The sequence below is a fragment of the Nelumbo nucifera genome, chromosome 3 (assembly GCF_055504915.1).
Source record: "Nelumbo nucifera cultivar China Antique chromosome 3, China Antique-T2T, whole genome shotgun sequence".
NCBI classification, from domain to species: Eukaryota; Viridiplantae; Streptophyta; class Magnoliopsida; order Proteales; family Nelumbonaceae; genus Nelumbo; species Nelumbo nucifera.
This window is the reverse complement of record NC_142651.1, coordinates 14,172,620-14,192,954: the sequence shown is the minus strand read 5'-3', so window position 1 is coordinate 14,192,954 and position 20,335 is coordinate 14,172,620. Positions and strand designations below refer to the sequence as shown.

At 39.1% G+C, this 20,335-nt stretch overlaps 1 protein-coding gene across 2 annotated transcripts; it reads left to right on the top strand.

The window, feature by feature from the left end:
• Nucleotides 1-7,936: 7,936 nt before the first annotated feature.
• Nucleotides 7,937-16,486, top strand: LOC104597228 (squamosa promoter-binding-like protein 14). 2 transcript variants are annotated; one of them, XR_016083904.1, is made up of 12 exons: nucleotides 7,937-8,441; nucleotides 8,985-9,664; nucleotides 10,035-10,228; nucleotides 10,311-11,152; nucleotides 11,248-11,322; nucleotides 11,400-11,507; nucleotides 11,599-11,716; nucleotides 11,935-12,070; nucleotides 12,153-12,297; nucleotides 12,986-13,585; nucleotides 13,697-14,601; nucleotides 15,561-16,486. XR_016083904.1 is itself a non-coding variant. In XM_010258675.3 (11 exons), exons 2-11 carry the CDS (start codon nucleotides 9,060-9,062, stop codon nucleotides 14,129-14,131), a joined length of 3,258 nt encoding a protein of 1,085 aa, XP_010256977.1. In that variant the 5' UTR covers nucleotides 7,937-8,441; nucleotides 8,985-9,059; the 3' UTR covers nucleotides 14,132-14,790. The 2 variants fall into 2 exon arrangements, 1 of the variants encoding a protein (XP_010256977.1); XM_010258675.3 differs by lacking the exon at nucleotides 15,561-16,486 and having other exon boundaries at nucleotides 13,697-14,790.
• The last annotated feature ends 3,849 nt before the right edge of the window (nucleotides 16,487-20,335 follow it).

Sequence of the window (20,335 nt, the reverse complement as noted above, 5' to 3'; positions counted from 1 at the left end):
CATCTGAGATTTCCGAGAAGTCGTCTAAGTGGTCCAAGATTCCCTGAGGTAACCGCCATGCACGTTGATCACCCTCCGGATCGTTCGACACGTGGGCCAACTTCCAAGGATCGTGGGAGTGTTAGGATATGCATGCCGAATTTGTCGGCAAGCACGTCTCGCAGGTCGCCAGGTCGGCGCTTGGGCCAGGCTACCAAGCCGCCAGTTTGCGCCTGTGCCAGGCCGCCAGATCGTGCCTTGGCCAAGCCGCCAGGTGGGACACCACCAACTTGGCTAAGGCAAGTTGTTGTCTAATTGTTTCCGGATATCAACTAGTTGTGCCAAGGTGCCATGTGTCACAATATCATTGGAGGGCCAAATCCGCCCTCATCAATAGTCAAAAATGCCTTTGTTAAATTTTCAAAACATGCCCTTGACTTCGTTTCATCCCCTTTCTTATTCTTTTCTCTCGTGCTTCTTGTGGAGATGGCTGTTAGGTTTGCTTAGTTAACTTACTACTTATATTCATGATGGGGTTGATCAAGCAAACCTACGATGAAACACAGGTTGATGACAGTTAGGTCCCTCTCCGAGGAAAGTGTATGGTGGTTGATGGCTATGTAGAGATGAATTGAAGAATATACATCATGGTGCTCTGACGGGTTCCTGGGGTCTAAGAGGAATGCACATTCAGGATCCAAGCCATCCTCTTCGGTGTACTTTACCATGGCGGAAGGACAAAGATGTTGATGGACCTGTCACCTGTGCAATAAAAGAAAAAAAAAAGCATGGTTAATTACTGGTGATCCACGACACGATGAACCATGAACCAGTCACATGAGAACGTACCGTCAGCCATGTCCGTCTTGTGAAGAAGAATAGTGTCAGAAAGGTTTGGTACAAATCCACACATTTCTGTCACAATCTGTGCTGGGTTTTGCCGATCCCAGTCCTTAAACATGATCGGTCATTTGGGATGGTACAATTACTCCTTCAAATGTTCGGACGTCGTTTGGGATTCCGGCGCAGCTCAACAAGGTTTATAGTTTGAAACCTCTTACACAAGATTTCTTCATGTTTTAGGAGTGAGAAGTGAGAACCTCGGTTCTGCTTTTTACACCTCTTGCGTATAAGATTTGTTCCACATTATTAAGAGTTGACAGTTCTGGACCTTCTGGTTCGTGGTTATAATAATGCAGACTTCACCTATTGCCTATTGGCTCCGGGAAACAAAGGGATTAGAACTTAGAAGCCGACGTGAAATAGTAAATAACACCCTTACAGAAAGAAAACAGAGGATCTCCTTTGTCGTTAGAAGGCGCTCAATGTATTTTAAATCATAAAACGGATCTCACTAGTCCGTGTTTAGACACACTGAGACTCTGACAGTCAATTCAAATTCAATAGATCTGGTTTATTTCAATCTTTCCATCATCTGGTATGAAGGGCATTTTTGTCCTTTAATTATTTTTTATGCAAAATATCGTGATATGATATATTTAAGTAGTTTTAAAACTATAGAGTACGTTTAAGTAATTTAGTTAAACCTGAGGTATATTTAAGTAATTTACTAGAAAAGAAACGATAAAGAAAGTAGTACAGAAATCTTTTCTTTTCGGTGTTACTGTAGTACAAATATCAAGTGTCGCACCGTCCAAAGTACAGTGGACCTGGACAGTAGACTTTTCTTTGTTTGAACTTTGCAGCCTTGAAGGTAACCCTCCATTATATTGGATTTCTTTTAGTGTTTTGCGTTTTAAAAGTAAAAAAAAGGGGAAAAACCGAAAACATCTTTCGTTGAGGAAGTTGGGTATCATGGGTCAATCGGCATGACACGTGGACCATGTAGGTTGTCGATCAGAAACAGAACGTGTGTACAGTTCCAGCAGGCCAGCACAGAGTCGTGCCTCTTAAATTCTCAGTTTGGAAGGAGTATAAATGCAATTATGTTAAGTGCAAAATCTTATATTTTGTATTATTTTACTTGTATTTGTATTCCTTTCAAATTGAGCCTTAAGTATGATGATTTTTTTAGAAAAATTAAAAAATAATAATGAAAAGGTAAAATAAATTAATGATAAAAATTTGAAAAAAACATTTTTAAAATTTTATTTCATAAAAATTTTGATATATACAATTATTTATATGTATAATAATAGAATGAAGTAGAAAAAATTATATATAATTATATTAATATATGTGTGTATATATAATTATATGTATTATTATATATAATTGTATGTATATGTATGTATGTATACATATATGCAGGGGGAGCCAAATTATTGGGTGGGGGGTCACATACCAAACTTCTCCCCACCCTATATCTTTAACTAGGGCCTAGGGGTAGCCCATCTCATATACCAACAACCAGGTTGGGCTAAGTTTGGCCCCCAAGCCCATCTCATATACCAACAATCAGTCACATTAGTACTGATTTTTCTTAATTATGACCTAATTTGATTTTTTGAAATCTTAATTCTAACTTTAACAAAATACATTATTTTTTCCTATGTCAATCCAATTTGTTTGAATTGAATTTTTGAGATTGAACTTGAATTACAATGACTTATATACTTATATATTATAGGGTCAGATTGAACAATATCTCAATCTTAACCTAGCCCAAAATTTAATAGAATTCATATTTTTTAACTTTAACCTTATCAGAAACTTTAAACCAAATTTTCTGATTGGATTTTAGTTATAGAATACATCTCATAGATACGCTTTAAAAATTTACACTAGTCTCCATTCTCTTCATCATCTCTCATTCTCTTGGCCCCCCTAACAAAAAATTCCTGACTCCGCCATTGTATATATGTGGGTACTGGGCAGTGCCATATTAGACCGTGGGTTATGCCGGCATGGCTCAATTGTGCTAGCCCGTGGATCTCAAAACCCTCAGCTTGACGGGTGGCTTGACCCAGTTTATACATACTCAAGAAACTGATAATTATTTAAAAGGACTGTGTTATCAAAGTGGTGGTACCTCACAAACTACTAATCATCCAAGTTTACGTCGGCTTATAATTCCCCTTTCCTTTGAGCTTACCATAAATGAAAATTGTGTGATGCTGAAATTTATTATACAAACCCTCCATTTACAGCTCTTTTGATCTCACCATGGATTACTATTTCGGGCTCAATCATCTTTGTAAGCGTTGTGTGACATTGCATTACAATAAGCCATGCAACAAAGCCAAATTACTTGGTTCACACACAAGGGAAACAACATCAGACCAATTTGGCCAAGAGAGTTGCTTCCCAATCTGAAAAATCTCTCGTTTAGCCTCATCCCCATACGCCAAGGTTGCCTTATGCAAAGCAGTCGAAATCGGTAAACCTGGTTACTGGGTAACATTGCAATTTGATGCAGAAACAAAACAGAGACCACTTCTTTTTACAGATTGGATATCCTGATTTCATGTCATCCTTTGAATATAGGGTCCAATCTTGTGATAAAAGATTCTGGTATCTTTGTTTGCATTAGAACCATATAAGATATTTGCTTTTTTAAGGTTCCTACCTAGCACGGAGATTGATAAATCAACATACAAATTAAAAAAAAAAGATAAAAGATTATTTTTTTTACTCTTTGCCTGTTTTCTTTTTTAGACAATTATTTGACATAGGATCAAAATTATTTTGGTCATTAAAAATAATTAATGGTCGGTAACATGGAAAAAGTGAAGGGAATTGATGATGCACATTTTGGTAGCTCCCGGCTGGCTACTGATTCAGATGCTTGGCTAAATAATCCCGACCTGGAAGGTGGCTTGGACGCCTAGCTAAATGGTGACGAGCTGGAGAGGTGGTTCTGATGCCTAGTTGAATGGTAACGAGCTGGAGATGTGGCTTTGGTGCGTAACTGAGTGGTGACGAGCTGGAGAGGTGGCTCTGATGCCTAACTAAATGGTGACAAGCTGGAGAAGTGGCTCTGATGCCTAGTTGAATGGTGACAAGCTGGAGAGGTGGTTTTGATGCCTAATCGAGTGGTGACGAGTTGGAGAGGTGGCTTTGATGCCTAACTAGCTGAATGGGGACAAGCTGGAGAGGTGGCTTTGATGCCTAGCTAACTGGATGGGGACAAGTTGGAGATGTGGCTCTGATGCTTAATTGAATGGTGACGAGCTGGAGAGGTGACTTTGATGCCTAACTGAGTGGTGATGAGCTAGAGAGGTTTGAAAACTAAAAATTGCGCATCTACCTGGGTCTTAGGGGCTGATGCCCTTATATAGTTGGACTACCATGGATCTCGCGAAACGCTCCTGAAATCCTCGGCCCATGACGTAGAGGTCCGTTCCGCTTTGGAAGTTGGATAACGTGCTAGCTAATAAGGCTCACCTTTTCTCTTCGATTTGGGCGGGATGAGGATAAGGTATGCGGTTACACGGTGTGATCCCAAAAGGTTCAGAGGCAACTGGCAAGTTTCTAGAAAGGTAGGTTGCCAAATTGGCTACAGAGGAAGATCGCTAGGTTGCCAAGTCGATGATAGAGGCAGGTGACTAGGTCGCCAAGTTGGCGGCAGAGGTAGGTCGCCAAAGACGGGGAACCAGAGAAGTTGACATTTGTTTTTTGGTAAAGAAAACGAAAGGGTAGCATTCGTAATAATTGAGGAACGAAAGGGCATTCTTGTACCAGAAAAGAAGCAAAAGGACCGAGAGGGAGAGGTGGAAGATGAGAACAAGTGAAGGAAGGGAAGGGATCAAATCGAGCGTGTGCGTATGTGTCTCATCAAGTACTTATCAACGTGGCATAAGCACAAACGTTGTTGTCGTAGGATAGTCTATCTACTACTACAGGTGAAGATATGAGCCACGTGTAGTTGGAAATGAGAGAGAAAGGGAAGTGGGTAGGTGTTTTTGGGAGGATGGAGCCCATCCATTGGTTGGAAGAAGAAGCCAAGAAGGACGGTGGGCGAGCGGAGAAAAAGTGAGCAGAATTCGCTGTACGGTCCGAGCCAATTCATTGACAATGAACGGTTGAGATATGAGGGTACGTATTGTTCCGTACAGTCAGTAGTGGTCGCTCTGGGAAACCTCTTTTCTTTTTAAGGAGAGAAGAAAACAGCTGGCTGTTGCAGTGTTTCAGAGTCCGGAAAGGCGCACGTTTCGAGCGGGAAGGAACCGGTTCCTAAGAGCAATCCAATGATCCGATTCCAATCCATCTATGAAGTAACTATTTGATGATTGATGAAAAGACGATTTCATCGTCTTCCTTCATTCCTTGGCGGAAGGATTTGGATTCAGAAATCCCATGGCTTTTCATTTTTCTGAACATGGTCCCATTGGCCATTGCGACGAGACGAATTTGGGTTGAATGCACTCACGTGGAAGCAACCGGAGTTCTTCTTTGCCGTGCGAGTGCGACGGTGAAAATAAAATTGGAGAGATGATAGAGATTAATAAATGTGTATTATAGTTGTCATACATAGCGGGCTTAGTCGCTTAGAGTTAGAGCTGCTCCTTGTTTTTTTATCAAAAAAAAAAAAAAAAAAGAGTTAGAGCTACTGAATGGGTGTAGCTAATTGACTCTATTTTTAAACTTATCGTTTACGTTTGGTTTTGTGAATAATATTTTTAACTTGCTTGCCGTTGTGGCCTCTGGGTACCTTTGCAGCTGATGAAGGGTTAAGCCCCATTTACGTCATGTTGGAGCAAAATTTCGTTCTCTCTTTTCCCTTTTACTTTATTGAGTTACAAATAATAGCGTAGAAGGTGGATTACGGAACCAATCAAGAGTGAACATGCCAGTCAGTATTCGTACACACAAGGTGTGGATTCCATATGTATACAACAGTGATGTGTTAAGTACTATTGATTGGTCCAGTATCCCGTGGCTCATGAGACCAGATTTGGTGCCAATAAACAATAACAATTCCAATGAGCATTGCAAACATACACCAGCACTCATAAATTACAATGAGATGTTCTTTGTGATTGGGTGATTGCGTATCATCCAAACTCGCTGTGCATCCCGTTCTTTGTGAATAGGTGAGAACACAGAGACAGAGAATGCAAAAGTGAAGAGAAGGGAACTCTGACTCAGCTTGTGAGTCGTGACCAGACCATCGTGGGTGTTGTCAGTCACGTATGCGTTGACGAAAGCTTTAGAAATTGCGCAACCAAAAAAATGTGGTGGCCCTGTTTTGATTTTTGAACCCATGTATGTGCTGGACTTCCATTTTATCTCTAACACGTGTCAATGAATGCCTATGTATCTCTCCTTTATTTAAATGGAGAGGAAGAAGAAAAAAATTACCTGCAGTTGATGGCTATGTGTTAGGGGAGATTCAACGGGGCATTTATACTACTGAAGCCGAACTCCAAGTAAAGCAAATTCAAGATCCGTATAAATAAAAGTGACTGTGATGGGGAGGGTTGTTTCTTTCTTTCTTTCTTTTTTTTTTTTAAATCTAATAAAAAATAGTAGGATAATAACAAAAATCGGAAAGGGGTCAATTATTACAATACAATTACATCTAACTTTTTCCCGTATTGGTGAAACCTCAACTCTATGGGTGGGTGGTGGGCCTTCTTATTCTTGTTCACTTGGTGCTATTACTTCAGGGTTCTTTCTTTTTCTATCTAGCACATTACAAATACAAATGTAAGAAAAGAACTCTAATAAAATAAGTTGTTTCAGCCCCACAATATTGCAGTGCATCCACTCATCCAAAGCTGTAACTGCTAATTGCATCAACAATGGATTTACATTTACCTATTTTTTGATGACGTGGCTATTTGATTCCCCAAGACCACTTCTCACAACCAGTACCCAACCTGCCCTTGGTGCTGACGCCCTTTGCTCTCCAACACATATAAGCCGTGGATCAGCCAAATTGCGTCAGTCCACTTGAATTGCTTTGTTGGACGCTCGCTTGCGTTCTAAATTCGAGGAGTCAAGTGCGAAGATAAAAGTATAAAACTCTTTTTTTTTTCCTCGCTCGTGTGAAATTGGCGCCATTTACGTTATACTTGTACACGTTGGCTGGACGCGGAGAGAGAACGCGCGCGCAGTTGGCACCAGTTAGCCAGTTATAGTTACGTCATCAACTTAACGGCAGCCTCGACGAACGAAACGGCAGAATTGAATGCCCGACGATGAAGCAAACAAAACTGATGAGTGATGATCTCTCTCGTACTTTCCGTGCGTCTGCGCGAAGATAAACTCTTATTTGAGATAAGTTGGGAATTGGGATTGGATTATTGGGTAGTAGTAGTTCCTTCTAATTTTAACTAACAAAACTGCCCATCGAGGTTACGGTACTATTTATATCATCTTCTAAGTTCGTTAAAAATTAGTATCAATAAATAAATAAATACTAAAATTTCACTTTTTTTTTTGCCGATGAAACTACTTTTTTTTTTCCAAGCATGCCCGGGAAAGTCATTTTACACCATACATATGCAACTTTCCGGTGGGTCCCGCAAACAAATTGCAATGTGTAGATGTGTGGCCTCGGAGGATTCGTAAGGCTGAGGCATATGTAGTAAGAATAAAAAAACAAATTGTAATTTGTACTTGTAATTATCCCAAAGTTCTCAAAGCGGTGTATTTTGTCTCCAGCAAGCAGCCAAGCACTAGAAGAGCGGTGTGTTTGGAAGTTTCTTTGCGACTCCTATTTTTTATTTTCATTTCCTTTTTCTTTTGAAAAAAATTATCCTATTTTTTATTTTCATTTCCTTTTTCTTTTGAAAAAAATTATCCTATTTTTTATTTTCATTTCCTTTTTCTTTTGAAAAAAATTATCCTATTTTTTATTTTCAAATTATTCTTATTAATTTAATGATAATAATAATAATCATTAGTAGATTGGTGATTTTGGCAGAAATAACTCTAACACGTAAGATGAGCTCAAGGGTGTCACAGTTTCGGCGTTAGAGGCATTTTTGTAATTTCGTAAAGTGAGTGAAGGAGTGGTGGGTTAGGATCTGGTATGCCATCTATCGCAGGATGGAAGGGAGTCGTCCGTGCTTTGTTCTGTTTCGGACAGGAGGGAAGCGAGAAGGGCATGAAATAAAAGAAAGACTCAGAAATTCCTCTATTGCTTTATCGCCATACGCCATGAAATAATTGAAGGGAAGGGGTCCGCGATTTTTTTTTCTTTTCCTTTTCACCACTGCGCTCTCTCTCTCTCTCTCTCTGTAAAATCCCTGTTCTTTCTTCCGGATTTTCTTTTTGCTGAAAAGTTAGGAGTTGTGGAAGAATACTATCACCATCTCCACCAAATAAAAAAAAAATACTAAAGAGAGATAGTAGGAACTTCTCCTGCTCCAAGTTTTTATCTTGAAGAGCTCTGGCACTGATTTTTCGTGCAATAGTTCTGGCGGCTTTAGATCTGGTCGGTGGCCTAGTTATGAATCCTTTGATTTTTAGTGTTTGGTTAAGTTTACAGGGTTGAGCCATCAACTCCAGAGGTCAAACATGGTGGGAAGGAGTTCTAAACATCCGTAAAGGTAAAGGGAAGATGAATAAGGTTATTTTGCATTTTATTTTTGTTTAGAATCGAGCTTCAAAATCTCGGAAGTATTCTTTGAAGATGTTTTGTTTTTATTTTTGTTTAGAATCCTACTTCAGAAGTTCGGAAGTCTTCTTTGTGTCTTAAGATTCGAACTGTTGATTGTTGTTTCAAGCGATTTGATGGTTTGGTCTAGTCTTTTCATCTGCATAATTTTCATTTTACGAACGTGCAAGAATTAAAAAGAAGAAGAAAGAAAGAAAAACGGGTCTTCATGATTTTTTTGATAGGTGTCTTGATGTTAATTTTTTTTTCGGTTTTTTATCTTTAACGAGAAATCATATTCCATACGAACTACACCTTAACTGCAGCATCAAGTAATTGGTAGCTTGTATAAGGATTTATGTTTGGTAGCGATTTCTATTTTATCGTTACAATTAGTAGCTTACATGAAGATTTATTTTTCGGTAGCGATTTTTATTTTATTGTCTTCATTTTTTTTTTTCATTTTATCATTATTTTTGTTTGGTTTGCTTTGCAGAATCAAGGTTGTTCGAGTTCAAATCGGCGCAGACCATCTTTCTTTTAGTTTCTGAGGAATATAAGGTTTGACGAGATGGAAGATGTGGGCGCTCAAGTCTTTCCGCCCATTTTCATTCATCAGGCACTGCCTGGTCGATTCTGTGAAGCACCTGCCATGGCAAAGAAGCGCGATCTGCCATGGCAAAGCCCTAACTTTCAGCAGCAGCAGCAGCAGCACCAACGTTTTAATTCAGTCTTTCAAAGCTCCAAGGGAAATTGGAACCCTAGCAGTTGGGATTGGGACAGTATGATGTTTGTTGCCAAGCCCTCAGAGACAGAGGTTCTTCATTTGGGGACTGCCGCAGTCGTTGAATCTGAACAAAAGAAGAAAGGAGAAGAAACCTTGAAGAATCTGGTTGTGAAGAAGGGCTCTGTGGATGAAGACGGGGAGAAGCTTACTTTGAAGCTTGGTGGGGGCTTGTATTCAGTGGATGAATCTGCGGCAAGGCCCAATAAACGTGTTCGATCTGGATCTCCTGGTAGTGGCAACTATCCAATGTGTCAAGTAGATGATTGTAAAGGAGATCTGTCCAATGCAAAGGACTATCACCGTAGACATAAAGTATGCGAATTTCACAGTAAAACCACCAAGGCTCTTGTAGGCGGCCAGATGCAGAGGTTCTGCCAGCAGTGTAGTAGGTAACCTTTGTGTTGAGTAGTGATCAGATCCTGTGTTGTTTTAATTTCATATCTATAGGTTTTACTGGATTGACGAAACAGTGGATATGGCATTAAATTGAATCGATTGGCGAAACAGGATCCATGTAGCCGACCATAGTTGAGATAAGGCATGAATGATGATGACCTATAGGTTTTACTGGGCTAAGGTTCTTTGTTTCTTTTTGTTTTTAGATTAGTATGGCATGCTTACAGGGGTCTTAGGTTGAGATTTCCAGGGCTCCTGTTTTATTAATTTCTTAAATGGAAATTTCAGTGGTTGTAGGTCTGATGTGTTGGAATCTTGCTTGAAGTATTTTTTAAATTTTCTTTCTCTTTTTTTTTTTTGCAGATTTCACCCACTTTCAGAGTTTGATGAGGGCAAGAGAAGCTGTAGGCGAAGACTTGCTGGACATAATCGGCGAAGAAGGAAAACCCAACCAGAGGACGCTTCCTCAAGGCTGTTGGGGCCTGGAAACCGGGAGAACTCTGGTACTGGGAACATGGATGTTGTTAATCTGCTAACTATTTTATCTCGGCTACAAGGTAAAATAAATTTTCTCATGGTGTTAATAGTTGCTGACATCCCATTGGATTTTACTCAAGCCGATTATAATTGCAATTGCAGGTAACAATGTGGACAGAAGTGCCAATGCTTCATCATTGCCAGATAGAGAACGGCTTATCCAGATTCTTAACAAGATTAATGCTTCACCCATTTCTGGAAATTCTGGGCCAAGGTTGCCTGTACCTGGTAGTTTTGACTTGAATGTTTCACAAGAAGCTTCTTCAGACAATCTAAACAAAATAAATGGAAATACATCTTCTCCCTCCACCATGGACTTGCTTGCTGTTCTATCAGCTGCCTTGGCAGCATCTAACCCTGATGCTCTTGCACTTCTGTCTCAAATAAATAACCATAGTTATGATGGTGATAAAAGTAAATTGAACTCCCTTGACCAAGCTGATGGTTCACGATTACAGAACAAGCCAATTTCAAGGTACACTTCAATTGGAGGAGAAAGAAATAATGGCACCTTTCAATCTCCAGTGGGGACTCCAGATTGCCATGCCCAAATTCCTAAATCAAGTTTACCATTTCAACTGTTTAGTTCCTCTCCTGAGGGTGGTAGCCCACCTAAACTGGGATCTTCCAGGAGGTATTTCTCCTCGGAAAGTAGTAATCCAATGGAAGAGAGGTCTCCTTCATCTTCTCCTGTTGTGCAGAAACTATTCCCTCTGCATGCTGAAACAGAAATTTTGAAGCATGAAAGAATGTCAATCAGTGGTGAGGATAATGCAACAGTTGAGACCAGCACAACTCGTGATTGGACTTCACCTCTGGAACTCTTTAAAGGGCAAAATGGAAGGGTCGGAAATGGTTCAGTTCAAAGTCTACAGTATCAAGGAGGATACACTTCTTCATCTGGATCAGATCACTCGCCTTCTAGTTCAAATTCTGATGCTCAGGTTATTTTCTTTTATTCCCCCTCAATTAACGTAACCATTAGTGTCATGTGTATTTTTATGAAATTGAAGCTTGGTTGCTTTTTGTTATTGCACAGGACCGCACTGGAAGAATTATTTTTAAACTATTTGACAAGGATCCTAGTAATTTCCCTGGCACACTACGCTCACAAGTAAGAAACGACTTTTTCCTCATCTATTTTCCAAGTTATTTCAACTTGACTAAATGCCATTGATACCTGTGTTTCAGATCCTTAATTGGCTATCTCATAGTCCATCAGAGATGGAGAGTTACATTAGGCCTGGTTGTGTGGTTCTTTCAGTTTATGTATCAATGCCTTCTACCGCCTGGGAGCATGTAAGTGCTTTTCACATCAGTTAGACTTTGCAATGTTTTATATTCTATTTTTTTTTGTTCTGACAAGTGGCATGGTGTGTCTAATTTGCAGTTCCAGAAAAACCTTTTTCATCTTGCCAAATTACTAGTTCAAGGTTCGGCTTCTGATTTTTGGAGAAATGGGAGATTTTTGGTTCATACAGACAGGCAGCTAGTGTCACATAAGGATGGTAAGGACCGATTTGTTCTCTGACAGTGCAATATGCTCATCTTATGCATGGGTTCAATCTTAAGAGATAATTCTTAATTTTTAAGCTTAGTTTTTCTTTTTCTTTTTAATTTAAACTGGGAACCCTTATCCCGTATGGATAAATCCCCAACTTAGTAGGTTCTGACAAATTTGTGGTTATCCCTTTTCCTTATTTTTCTGCTTGAAATGAACCTTCAGGAAAGATCCGACTATGCAAAGCCTGGAGAACATGGAGTGCTCCGGAGCTAATCTCTGTTTCACCTTTGGCTGTTGTTGGTGGAGAAGAGACATCTCTGGTGCTGAAAGGTCGAAATCTGACAGCTCCAGGCACCAAGTAAGTTAATGGTTCTCTCTCTCTCTCTCTCTCTCCTCTTGATTATCAACAATAAAGCATAATGAAATTTATATTTGTGTAGGATTCATTGCACTTATTTGGGAGGGTATAAAACAAAGGAAGTTCCAGGATCAACCTACCAGGTGGCTATGTATGATGATACAAGTTTCGAGAGATTCAAGTTTCCTGGTGGAGCTCCTGGCGTCTTGGGTCGCTGTTTCATAGAGGTAACATTTTCTTATATTTATTTTTGGGCAGAAACACCAAAGTTGTGTTCTCCAACATGAATGCTTTTGTTTTTCTTGTTTCGAAAAAATGCCTATCATAAGAAAAGAATATATTCTTGGATGTGTCTTTCCTCGAAGCAAATGGATTCATTTTTATTATAAAAGCATTGTTATTCCTGCAACCAATGAAATATGCTTTCAAAAGATAACTATATGTTTTCATTTCTGCAAGGCGGATGCGGGCTTGGTGTGTCGCATGTATACCAAATTCCTATAAACACTTGTACCAGGCTTTAAAGTTTCTATTGGATTATACCAACCCCATATTTAAATTTACTTGGGTCCAAAGTACGTACAAGTAAAAAAAAAAAAAAAAGAAAGGTGAACTAATATCCACTTAATCGAACTCTATCTGAAAATCGTCTGCTTTATGGAACATAATTTCAAACTTAAGTCATATTTTTGAAAACAGAAATTAAGAGATCACATGGAAATAAGAAAACCATTACACAACCAACAATTCATGGAAAATTTTGAATCACAACAAGGAAAACCATTCATGTTTGAGAGAACTCCCTTGGGTTGCAGTTACACCTGATTATTTTGTGTAATATGCTAGACAAACTAACAGCCTATGTCTTTCTGGAAATTTTCTAGTCTTCTAATTTATCCAATTGTGTATGGGCAGGTAGAGAATGGTTTCAAGGGCAACTGCTTTCCTGTTATAATTGCCGATGCTACCATTTGTCAAGAATTAAGAGGCCTTGAGTCCGAGTTTGATCAAGTTTCTAGAACAGCTTGCATCGTTACAGAAAATAAGTTTCAGGATTTAGGGCGGCCACAGTCCAGGGAGGATGTTCTGCACTTCCTAAATGAGCTTGGATGGCTATTCCAAAGGAAGAGCAACCCTTCTAAGCCAGAGGGTCCCAATTTCTCCCATTCACGGTTCAAATTTATCTTCACCTTTTCAGTTGAGAGAGACTGGTGCGCTGTGGTTAAAACGCTCCTGGACATCCTAGTGGAAAAAAACTTGGGTCCAGATGGGCCACCGAAAGCATCCATAGAGTTGCTGTCGGATATCCAACTCTTGAACAGGGCAGTGAAGAGAAAGTGCAGGAACATGGTTGACTTACTTATCCATTATTCTGTGACTCTTGGTGACAACACCAAGCAATATCTTTTCCCCCCAAATTCGGTGGGACCAGGTGGTGTGACCCCCTTACATTTGGCTGCATGCATACAAGGTTTGGAGGAAATAGTTGACTCTCTCACAAATGACCCGCAACAGGTAATCTTAGCTTTCACCAAGATTTTTTTGAATTTAGATTATTCAGCTTGCTTGCTTATCTTTTTTTTTTTTTGTTATGTATTTTATTTTTGGCATGAATTTGAAATGCAGATTGGATTGAAGTGCTGGAATTCTCTACCTGATGCTAATGGACAGACTCCATTTACATATTCCTTGATGAGGAACAACCACTCCTACAACAGGATGGTGGCCAGGAAACTTGCAGAAAGAAAACGTGGTCAGGTCTCAATACCAGTTGGAGATGAGATCTCACTGGATCAATCGTGGATAATAGATGAACAAGCTGACAAGCCGCTTCCTGAAACATTGCAAGGGCGGCGATCTTGTGCCAGGTGTGCAGTTGTGGCAACAAGGTACTATAAGCGGATGCCAGGTTCACAAGGCCTACTTCACCGCCCTTACGTCCATTCTATGCTGGCAATTGCAGCTGTGTGTGTCTGTGTGTGTTTATTCCTTCGAGGCTCCCCTGATATAGGCTCTGTTGCCCCCTTTAAGTGGGAGAATTTGGATTACGGGTGGAGCTAAATTGGTAACAGGCTGGAAAGAAAATGGAATAGAAAAAAAGGGAGTGGAAATACCCAGAAAGAAAAGGAGGGTAGCGGAAGGGTTACCTATTTTGCTTCAGATTCTGCCTATTTCTTATTTTGCTAAAACCTGAAATGGGTTCTGTTGGTCTTGGGAAGTGGGAATGTTTTACGTTTAATCCATTTGTAATGGAGGATAGACTAGACAACGAACTTTTGCTCTGGGTGGATGGGGTGGGGGCTTGCTCTGACTCCCACTTTTGTATAGGGATTGGTATATCATAGTACACTAAGAATATGACCAAAAGGCCCTTGGAAAGGGCAACTGTCAACTGTCGAATAGATAAAACATCCAAATGCATGCGGAAGGGAGAAGCAAACTTTTAAGGGAAGAAATGTTCCAAAGGTAAAAACGTCCGCGAGAGAAAGCCCGCTCCTAAGGCCAGGACCCAGAAGGAAAGCGTAAACAAGGTAACTTGTTTCGTTTTGTTTTTTGGTTCACTTTTCTTTATAATTTGTTTTTTTTTTTTGTATTAATTAACATAGGAAAAGAAAGTATTCATGTGGAGGGCTACAGTTGAGAAACTGACCATGAATTTTTGTCATTGTAAAATCTTTAGACTGGGGGATGGAAAACTAACATAAATATACATTATTATACGCATAATGTGTTAAGTCAAAGATACAGAAAAAAAAAAGATCTTTGACATGATATTTGCATTCGTTATAGACCGACATTTTTATGTCCTGATCGTTGTTTGTTGAGGGCAATATGTGAGGCTGCTTTGCTCTCTATTTTCCGTTGATAGTATTTTATGGGTATCAACGATTATTATTAAGCGATGTCGAGGAGTGTGACTGTGTGAGGACTGAGGAACATTGTTGGAACTTGGAAGTAGACGTCCGCCTTTTTTTTATTTATATATTTTTTTGTAAGCTAGCTACAAGAAAAAATCATTAAACTAGAGATAGGAAAGGGTTTACATCTAATGCATTCTGGAGAGAGTTGATATAGGCGTTGTAAACTCTCCCTGCATCCAAGTGTAGGATCTTTTTACATAGGAAGTTGCAACAGATTATTTTTCCTTCCACACTTGGCACTGGTTTCTCGTCTTTTTTAACCGCTATTTTATATTGGGTCTCGGGCAATTTTTTGTCCTGAATATCAATAAAAAATAATATTTTTATAAAATAAGATAACTTTTTAAAAAAATATTAATAAAGGAGCAATGATACTGTTCATTCTCTTCTGCCTCTTATTCATCCGAATACACTGTTCATGCGAGAGGCGGAGCACGGCACAGGCACATTCTTCTTCACGGTTAGTATTCCGAAATCGCAGTGACACCGTTCTCTTGAAGCTGAGCATCGCATCGAGTTTGAGGTTCTCTCTTTTTTCGTTTCTCCCTGAATTCGATGTTGTTGTATAGGGGAAGACTGAAGAGGAAAAACAGATCTTATAGCACGCGTGGTGTAAAGAATGCAAGTTGGTTTTCCAGATCCAGGAAGTTCCGAGTTTTCCAATTTCTGAATTAGGAAGTTTCAGCACGCGAGGTTTTTATGAATCAGGAAGCTTCAGCACGCGACGTCATGGCAGACGAGATCCGCTCGAGATGACCTCAAACCCGATGTGGGACTTTTGAGAACTCGAAGCTTCCTGGATCTTAATGAAACTTTTGAAGCTTCGTAAGAGAGATAAGAAGTTTGAAACTTTTGAAGCTTCGATGATGTTTTTCAAAATAATCATAGAGGTAGAGGAAGAGGAAGACAATGAACAGTGTTATTGCCCTTTTTTTATATTTTTCATAAAAGTTACTTTATTTTAATTATTTTATAAAAATATTATCTTTTATTGATATTCAGGGCAAAAAATTGTTTTTTTTTTTGGCTTAAAACCCTTTTATATTCCACTGGAAGCGTACACTTGCATTTTTTACTAAACCTTGACCGTTAGATTTGTGGTCATTTCGAGAAGCGAAATACCAAACGGTGCCTTGCTGCGACGTAGGTCTAGAGGTTTTGATTGATTGATTGGGTGAAAAATATAAAAGTAAAGACAGGATGGCGGGGTGGGTGGGGTTTTGTACTTTTGCTTTTGCATGATGCGTCCCAACTAACGCTCAGTTTCCCACGCCACGCCGCGAGTGGCGAGTCCGAGGCAGTAGCACAAGTCGAAGGGAGGTACAAAAGGACGCTGTGGATTGCAATGGCGATGAGCTGTCTTTTATTCTTTTTAGAGCTGGGATGAGTTGTCTTGCACCACTACTTGGTACTTTCATTTGCTAGGCGCACTACTTGGTTCTTTTGTGTATATATATATATTGCTTTTTGTTTAATGGATCACTACTATTTAATACATGCAATTATTCCGAAAAAGAACTATATATAATCTTTTATAAAACAAAGAAAAGAATATGAGCATATTAACAGGAAGTCGCTGCCCCAGCAATGAGCTTTAGTAGGGATACGAAGACTAGGAATGGCAATGTGTAGGGCACTTGCTAAAATAGCCTTTTTCATTCTCGAAGCAGCCTAGTTATATGGGTGGCATATGGTAATTTACTCCACTGTTGCCAGTTATCCATCGTCCCTGACCTAATGGATTCAAGGATGGAGATTGCTTTAATGGGTGAGGGACGGTGCTTTGATTTTGATTATATGTATTAAATTATTATTTATATTAAATAAAATATTGTTTATATTATATATATTAAAATATTATTTATGTTTTATTTTTTAAGTAAATCTAGTTTTTAAAAAGTTATTTTGGTTAAAAAAATTTGAGGAATTGGATCCATGCAGGAACCTATCTCTATTAGGATTGAAGATGGATGGTAACTTTTGTCCCGGTGGGGATTGAGATTGGGGGTGGGGTTTGTTTCAAGGTCAGGGTTGGGGATGGGGAATGTTCCTGCCCTGAACCCATCCCATTGTTATTCTTAGGTACCTTTGATTTTAAACCCGTTTGAAACCCATCATGACCCGTATTACCCAATTATAATCTTATTATGGTAATTTTTATTAAATTGAAATTGAAATTTAATTTCCTCAATTAATGCCTATTAAACTAACAATTGACTTTTTTTAACAATCCATTTAACATAGCTGATTACATAACTAACCTTATTTAACATACTACTTAAAACAACAATTAGTTGGAATCCATGGCATCTATGTACATGAAATCCAGGATAGACCTTCACCAGCTGATGAGGTACAACAAAGAAGAAACCCTTAAAGTGTAGGGTCGGTTCAAGGTCCATTTGAGGTTGGACCCACCCATGTGCTCACCCCTACAGTAAGCCCAAATCATTGGAAGAGGTTAGAATGGCGATGGAATTATGTCAGTCAAGATCTACCGCCAACAAGAATCCTACCCAAAGGACACCACACTGCACATTGGGAACATCTCCGAATGGATGACAATTTGACAACATACAAGTTCGGCAGATGCTCCCAAAGTGGCTATATTGTCCTATGGGTGGGTGTGGGCCGGACGGGACACTACTTTGTAGCATTGTAGTTCGGTTAGAGAAGGTCAACACTACTCTGACAAGGTCTATTATTATTATTATTATTATTATTATTATTATTATTATTATTATTATTATATCTCAAATGTCCCGATATTATCATGGGAAAAATGCTGAAAGCTCCTTTGTGCTTTCTGATAGTTGTGGTTCTGTGCTACTTAATTTTAATGGCATTATCCTTCCCTGAACTTTCTGACATTGTTGCATCTACGCCCTTTCCGTTATCTCGATGTTAGAATGTTAATCAAAATTGTTGATGTCATCATCTCAACATTTTTAAATGTCAAGAATGCCCAAAGATAAAAACATATGGTTTTACACCAACCCAATTAACCTAAAAAGAATCATCTATATCATGTTTGAATAGTGGGTTGGAATGAATTCCGATGTCCTTACAGAGTGCTCCTTACACCAACCTCACAGCAAGTATGGGAGATGTTCTCAATGGACACCTATGATGTGCTGTGATGAGCAAATCCGATCTCGGCTAAAACCCATCCTATTTGATCTGCATATCCACCACACTATTTTTCTCAAAACACAAAAAGAAAATGCAAGATACACCCTAAAAAGCCAAAATTTCAAACAAAAAAAAAGGAAAAAAATGATGTTTTTTTCAAAAAATATTTCAACCAAAAAATCATAATTGCAGTAAAGCAAAACAAAAGAAAGAGGACTATTCAGAAATTGTAGAAAAAGAACACAATTTATAAATTTTATGGTCAATGTTATAGGGAAGGGCAAATTTAGACGATTCAAACGCTCAAAGTTGGGCATTTTGCCAACTTTGCCACTTCTGTTAGCTCAAGATAATAGAAGGGGTATAGTGCAACAATGTTAGGAAGTTCAAGGGTGGAGGTTTCACCAAGTTACCCTATTATCGATCGAGGTGACATCATTTCAATGCAATCCAATGCCATCTTTTGTGACAAGGCATCCATACATTCATATTTGATTTGAAGGAAAATATAGGGAAAGGAAGGAAAAGCTAGAAAAATCTATACAAAGTTTGCAAATGTTTCCTTACATTTTTTTCCTTTCCCTACCTTTTTCCTTCAAACCAAACACAGCCTTTATAGAATATGGAATATTTTGTGTTTTTCAATTTTTTCTCAGCAACCAAATGAATAATTTTTTTAGTAAACTGCATTGCGTTAAAGATTAAATTCGGTCGTACATGTCATTAGATACAGCCTGAGAGATAAAAACTGGGCAAGAGTGCCAAGTAATAATTCTTTGACGATTTCGGCAAACTTTGCTAATAAGAGGCGAGCTGGCTGATTAGCTTGTCTCCTTGTGTGGCTGACCAAAACACTTGTGAGGCGTCTTAGTAACAGTTATCTCCCTGCAATTATCTATGATGGTGATATAAATCCAAATGGACACCTCGGCCCAGCCCACTTTTACGACACCTTCTTCCGTGAGAGACCCATCGGAGTAGATTGAGCCCGCGTGCCCGGTCGAGGCCCACTAGAATCCATAGACGTTAGGAATAAGGCCCATACACATCAGGAGTTAGAAGCCGTAATGCCAGCACCCATACAACGGCGATTTAGTTATTCTGTTTTTCTTTGTTTTCTTTTAATGATCTGTAACTAGTGAATGACCCCGTATTTAAGTATAGGGAATCAGTAATATTAAATTTATATTATGAAATCAATAATGTTAAATTTATATTTATTAATATTTTAAATAATTATTAAAATTTAAAAAAAAATAGCTTTTCAATAATTATTAGAATATGCATAATTTTATTTGGTTATGATAGGTAGAGGGTTAATGGTTAAGTGAAATTGATAGAATGTAGGCAGAAGTGGTTGTGGATGCCTACTTTTGTATTTTATGCATTTCTTTAGGAATGGATTGAAAATGGTGATAGTGGGTTGTGGGCCTTAGCAACAACTTCTTAGAAAATGCCATGTGTTTAACTTTCTAGAAAAATGAGAAGGCCATGTGTCTGAATGGTGGGGAGTTGTAGCATGGTAGTGAGTTGTGGGTTTTAGCAGGAATTTTTCAAAAATTGCCACATGTCTAGTTTTCTATAAAATGAGATGGCCATTATTTTGAATGGTGATAGTGGGATTTGGGCTTTAACAACAACTTCTCAGAAAATGCCATGTGTCTAAATTTGAAAAAGCCACATGTCTGAATGGTGGGGGTTGTAGTCTGAAAACCTTTATATATATATATAAGCAAGGGCTCGCTTATAAACTATCAGGCTCGAGTTCGATTCGAATTAGAGACTTGAGCTCGAACTCGAGCTCGGCTACCTTTGATTGCAGGTCTTTCAAGCAGCTGAGGTGCCGAGCCAAGGTTTCCCTAGCAGCTGAGGTGCCGATCCGAAGTGTCAAGTTGAGGTTTCCCTAGTAGGCGAGGTGTCGAGCTATGGTCTCCCTTAGTTGACAAGGTGCGAAGCTGAAGTCTCCCTCAATTGTCAAGGTGTTGAGCCGAGATCTCCCTCAGTGGTTGCGGTGTTGTCTAGCTTGAGCTCGATTTGAATTAGAGACTTGAGCTTGAGCTCAAAAGTTTGAGCTTAGCTCGGCTCGAACTCGACTACTTTTGATTACAAGTCCCCTAGTTGTTGAGATGCCAAGCTGAGGTCTTTCTCAGTTGGAGAGAGAATGACATTCTTGTAATTTATAAGGAGAGAGAGAGAGAGAGAGAGATGACAT

Excerpts from the sequence above, each read along its gene's own strand:
- LOC104597228 (XM_010258675.3), top strand. The coding sequence starts at position 9,060 with ATGGAAGATGTGGGCGCTCAAGTCTTTCCGCCCATTTTCATTCATCAG. Across the intron at positions 11,153-11,247 it reads GTTCAAATTCTGATGCTCAG|GACCGCACTGGAAGAATTAT; the intron begins GTTATTTTCTTT and ends GTTATTGCACAG. Across the intron at positions 11,323-11,399 it reads CTGGCACACTACGCTCACAA|ATCCTTAATTGGCTATCTCA; the intron begins GTAAGAAACGAC and ends CCTGTGTTTCAG.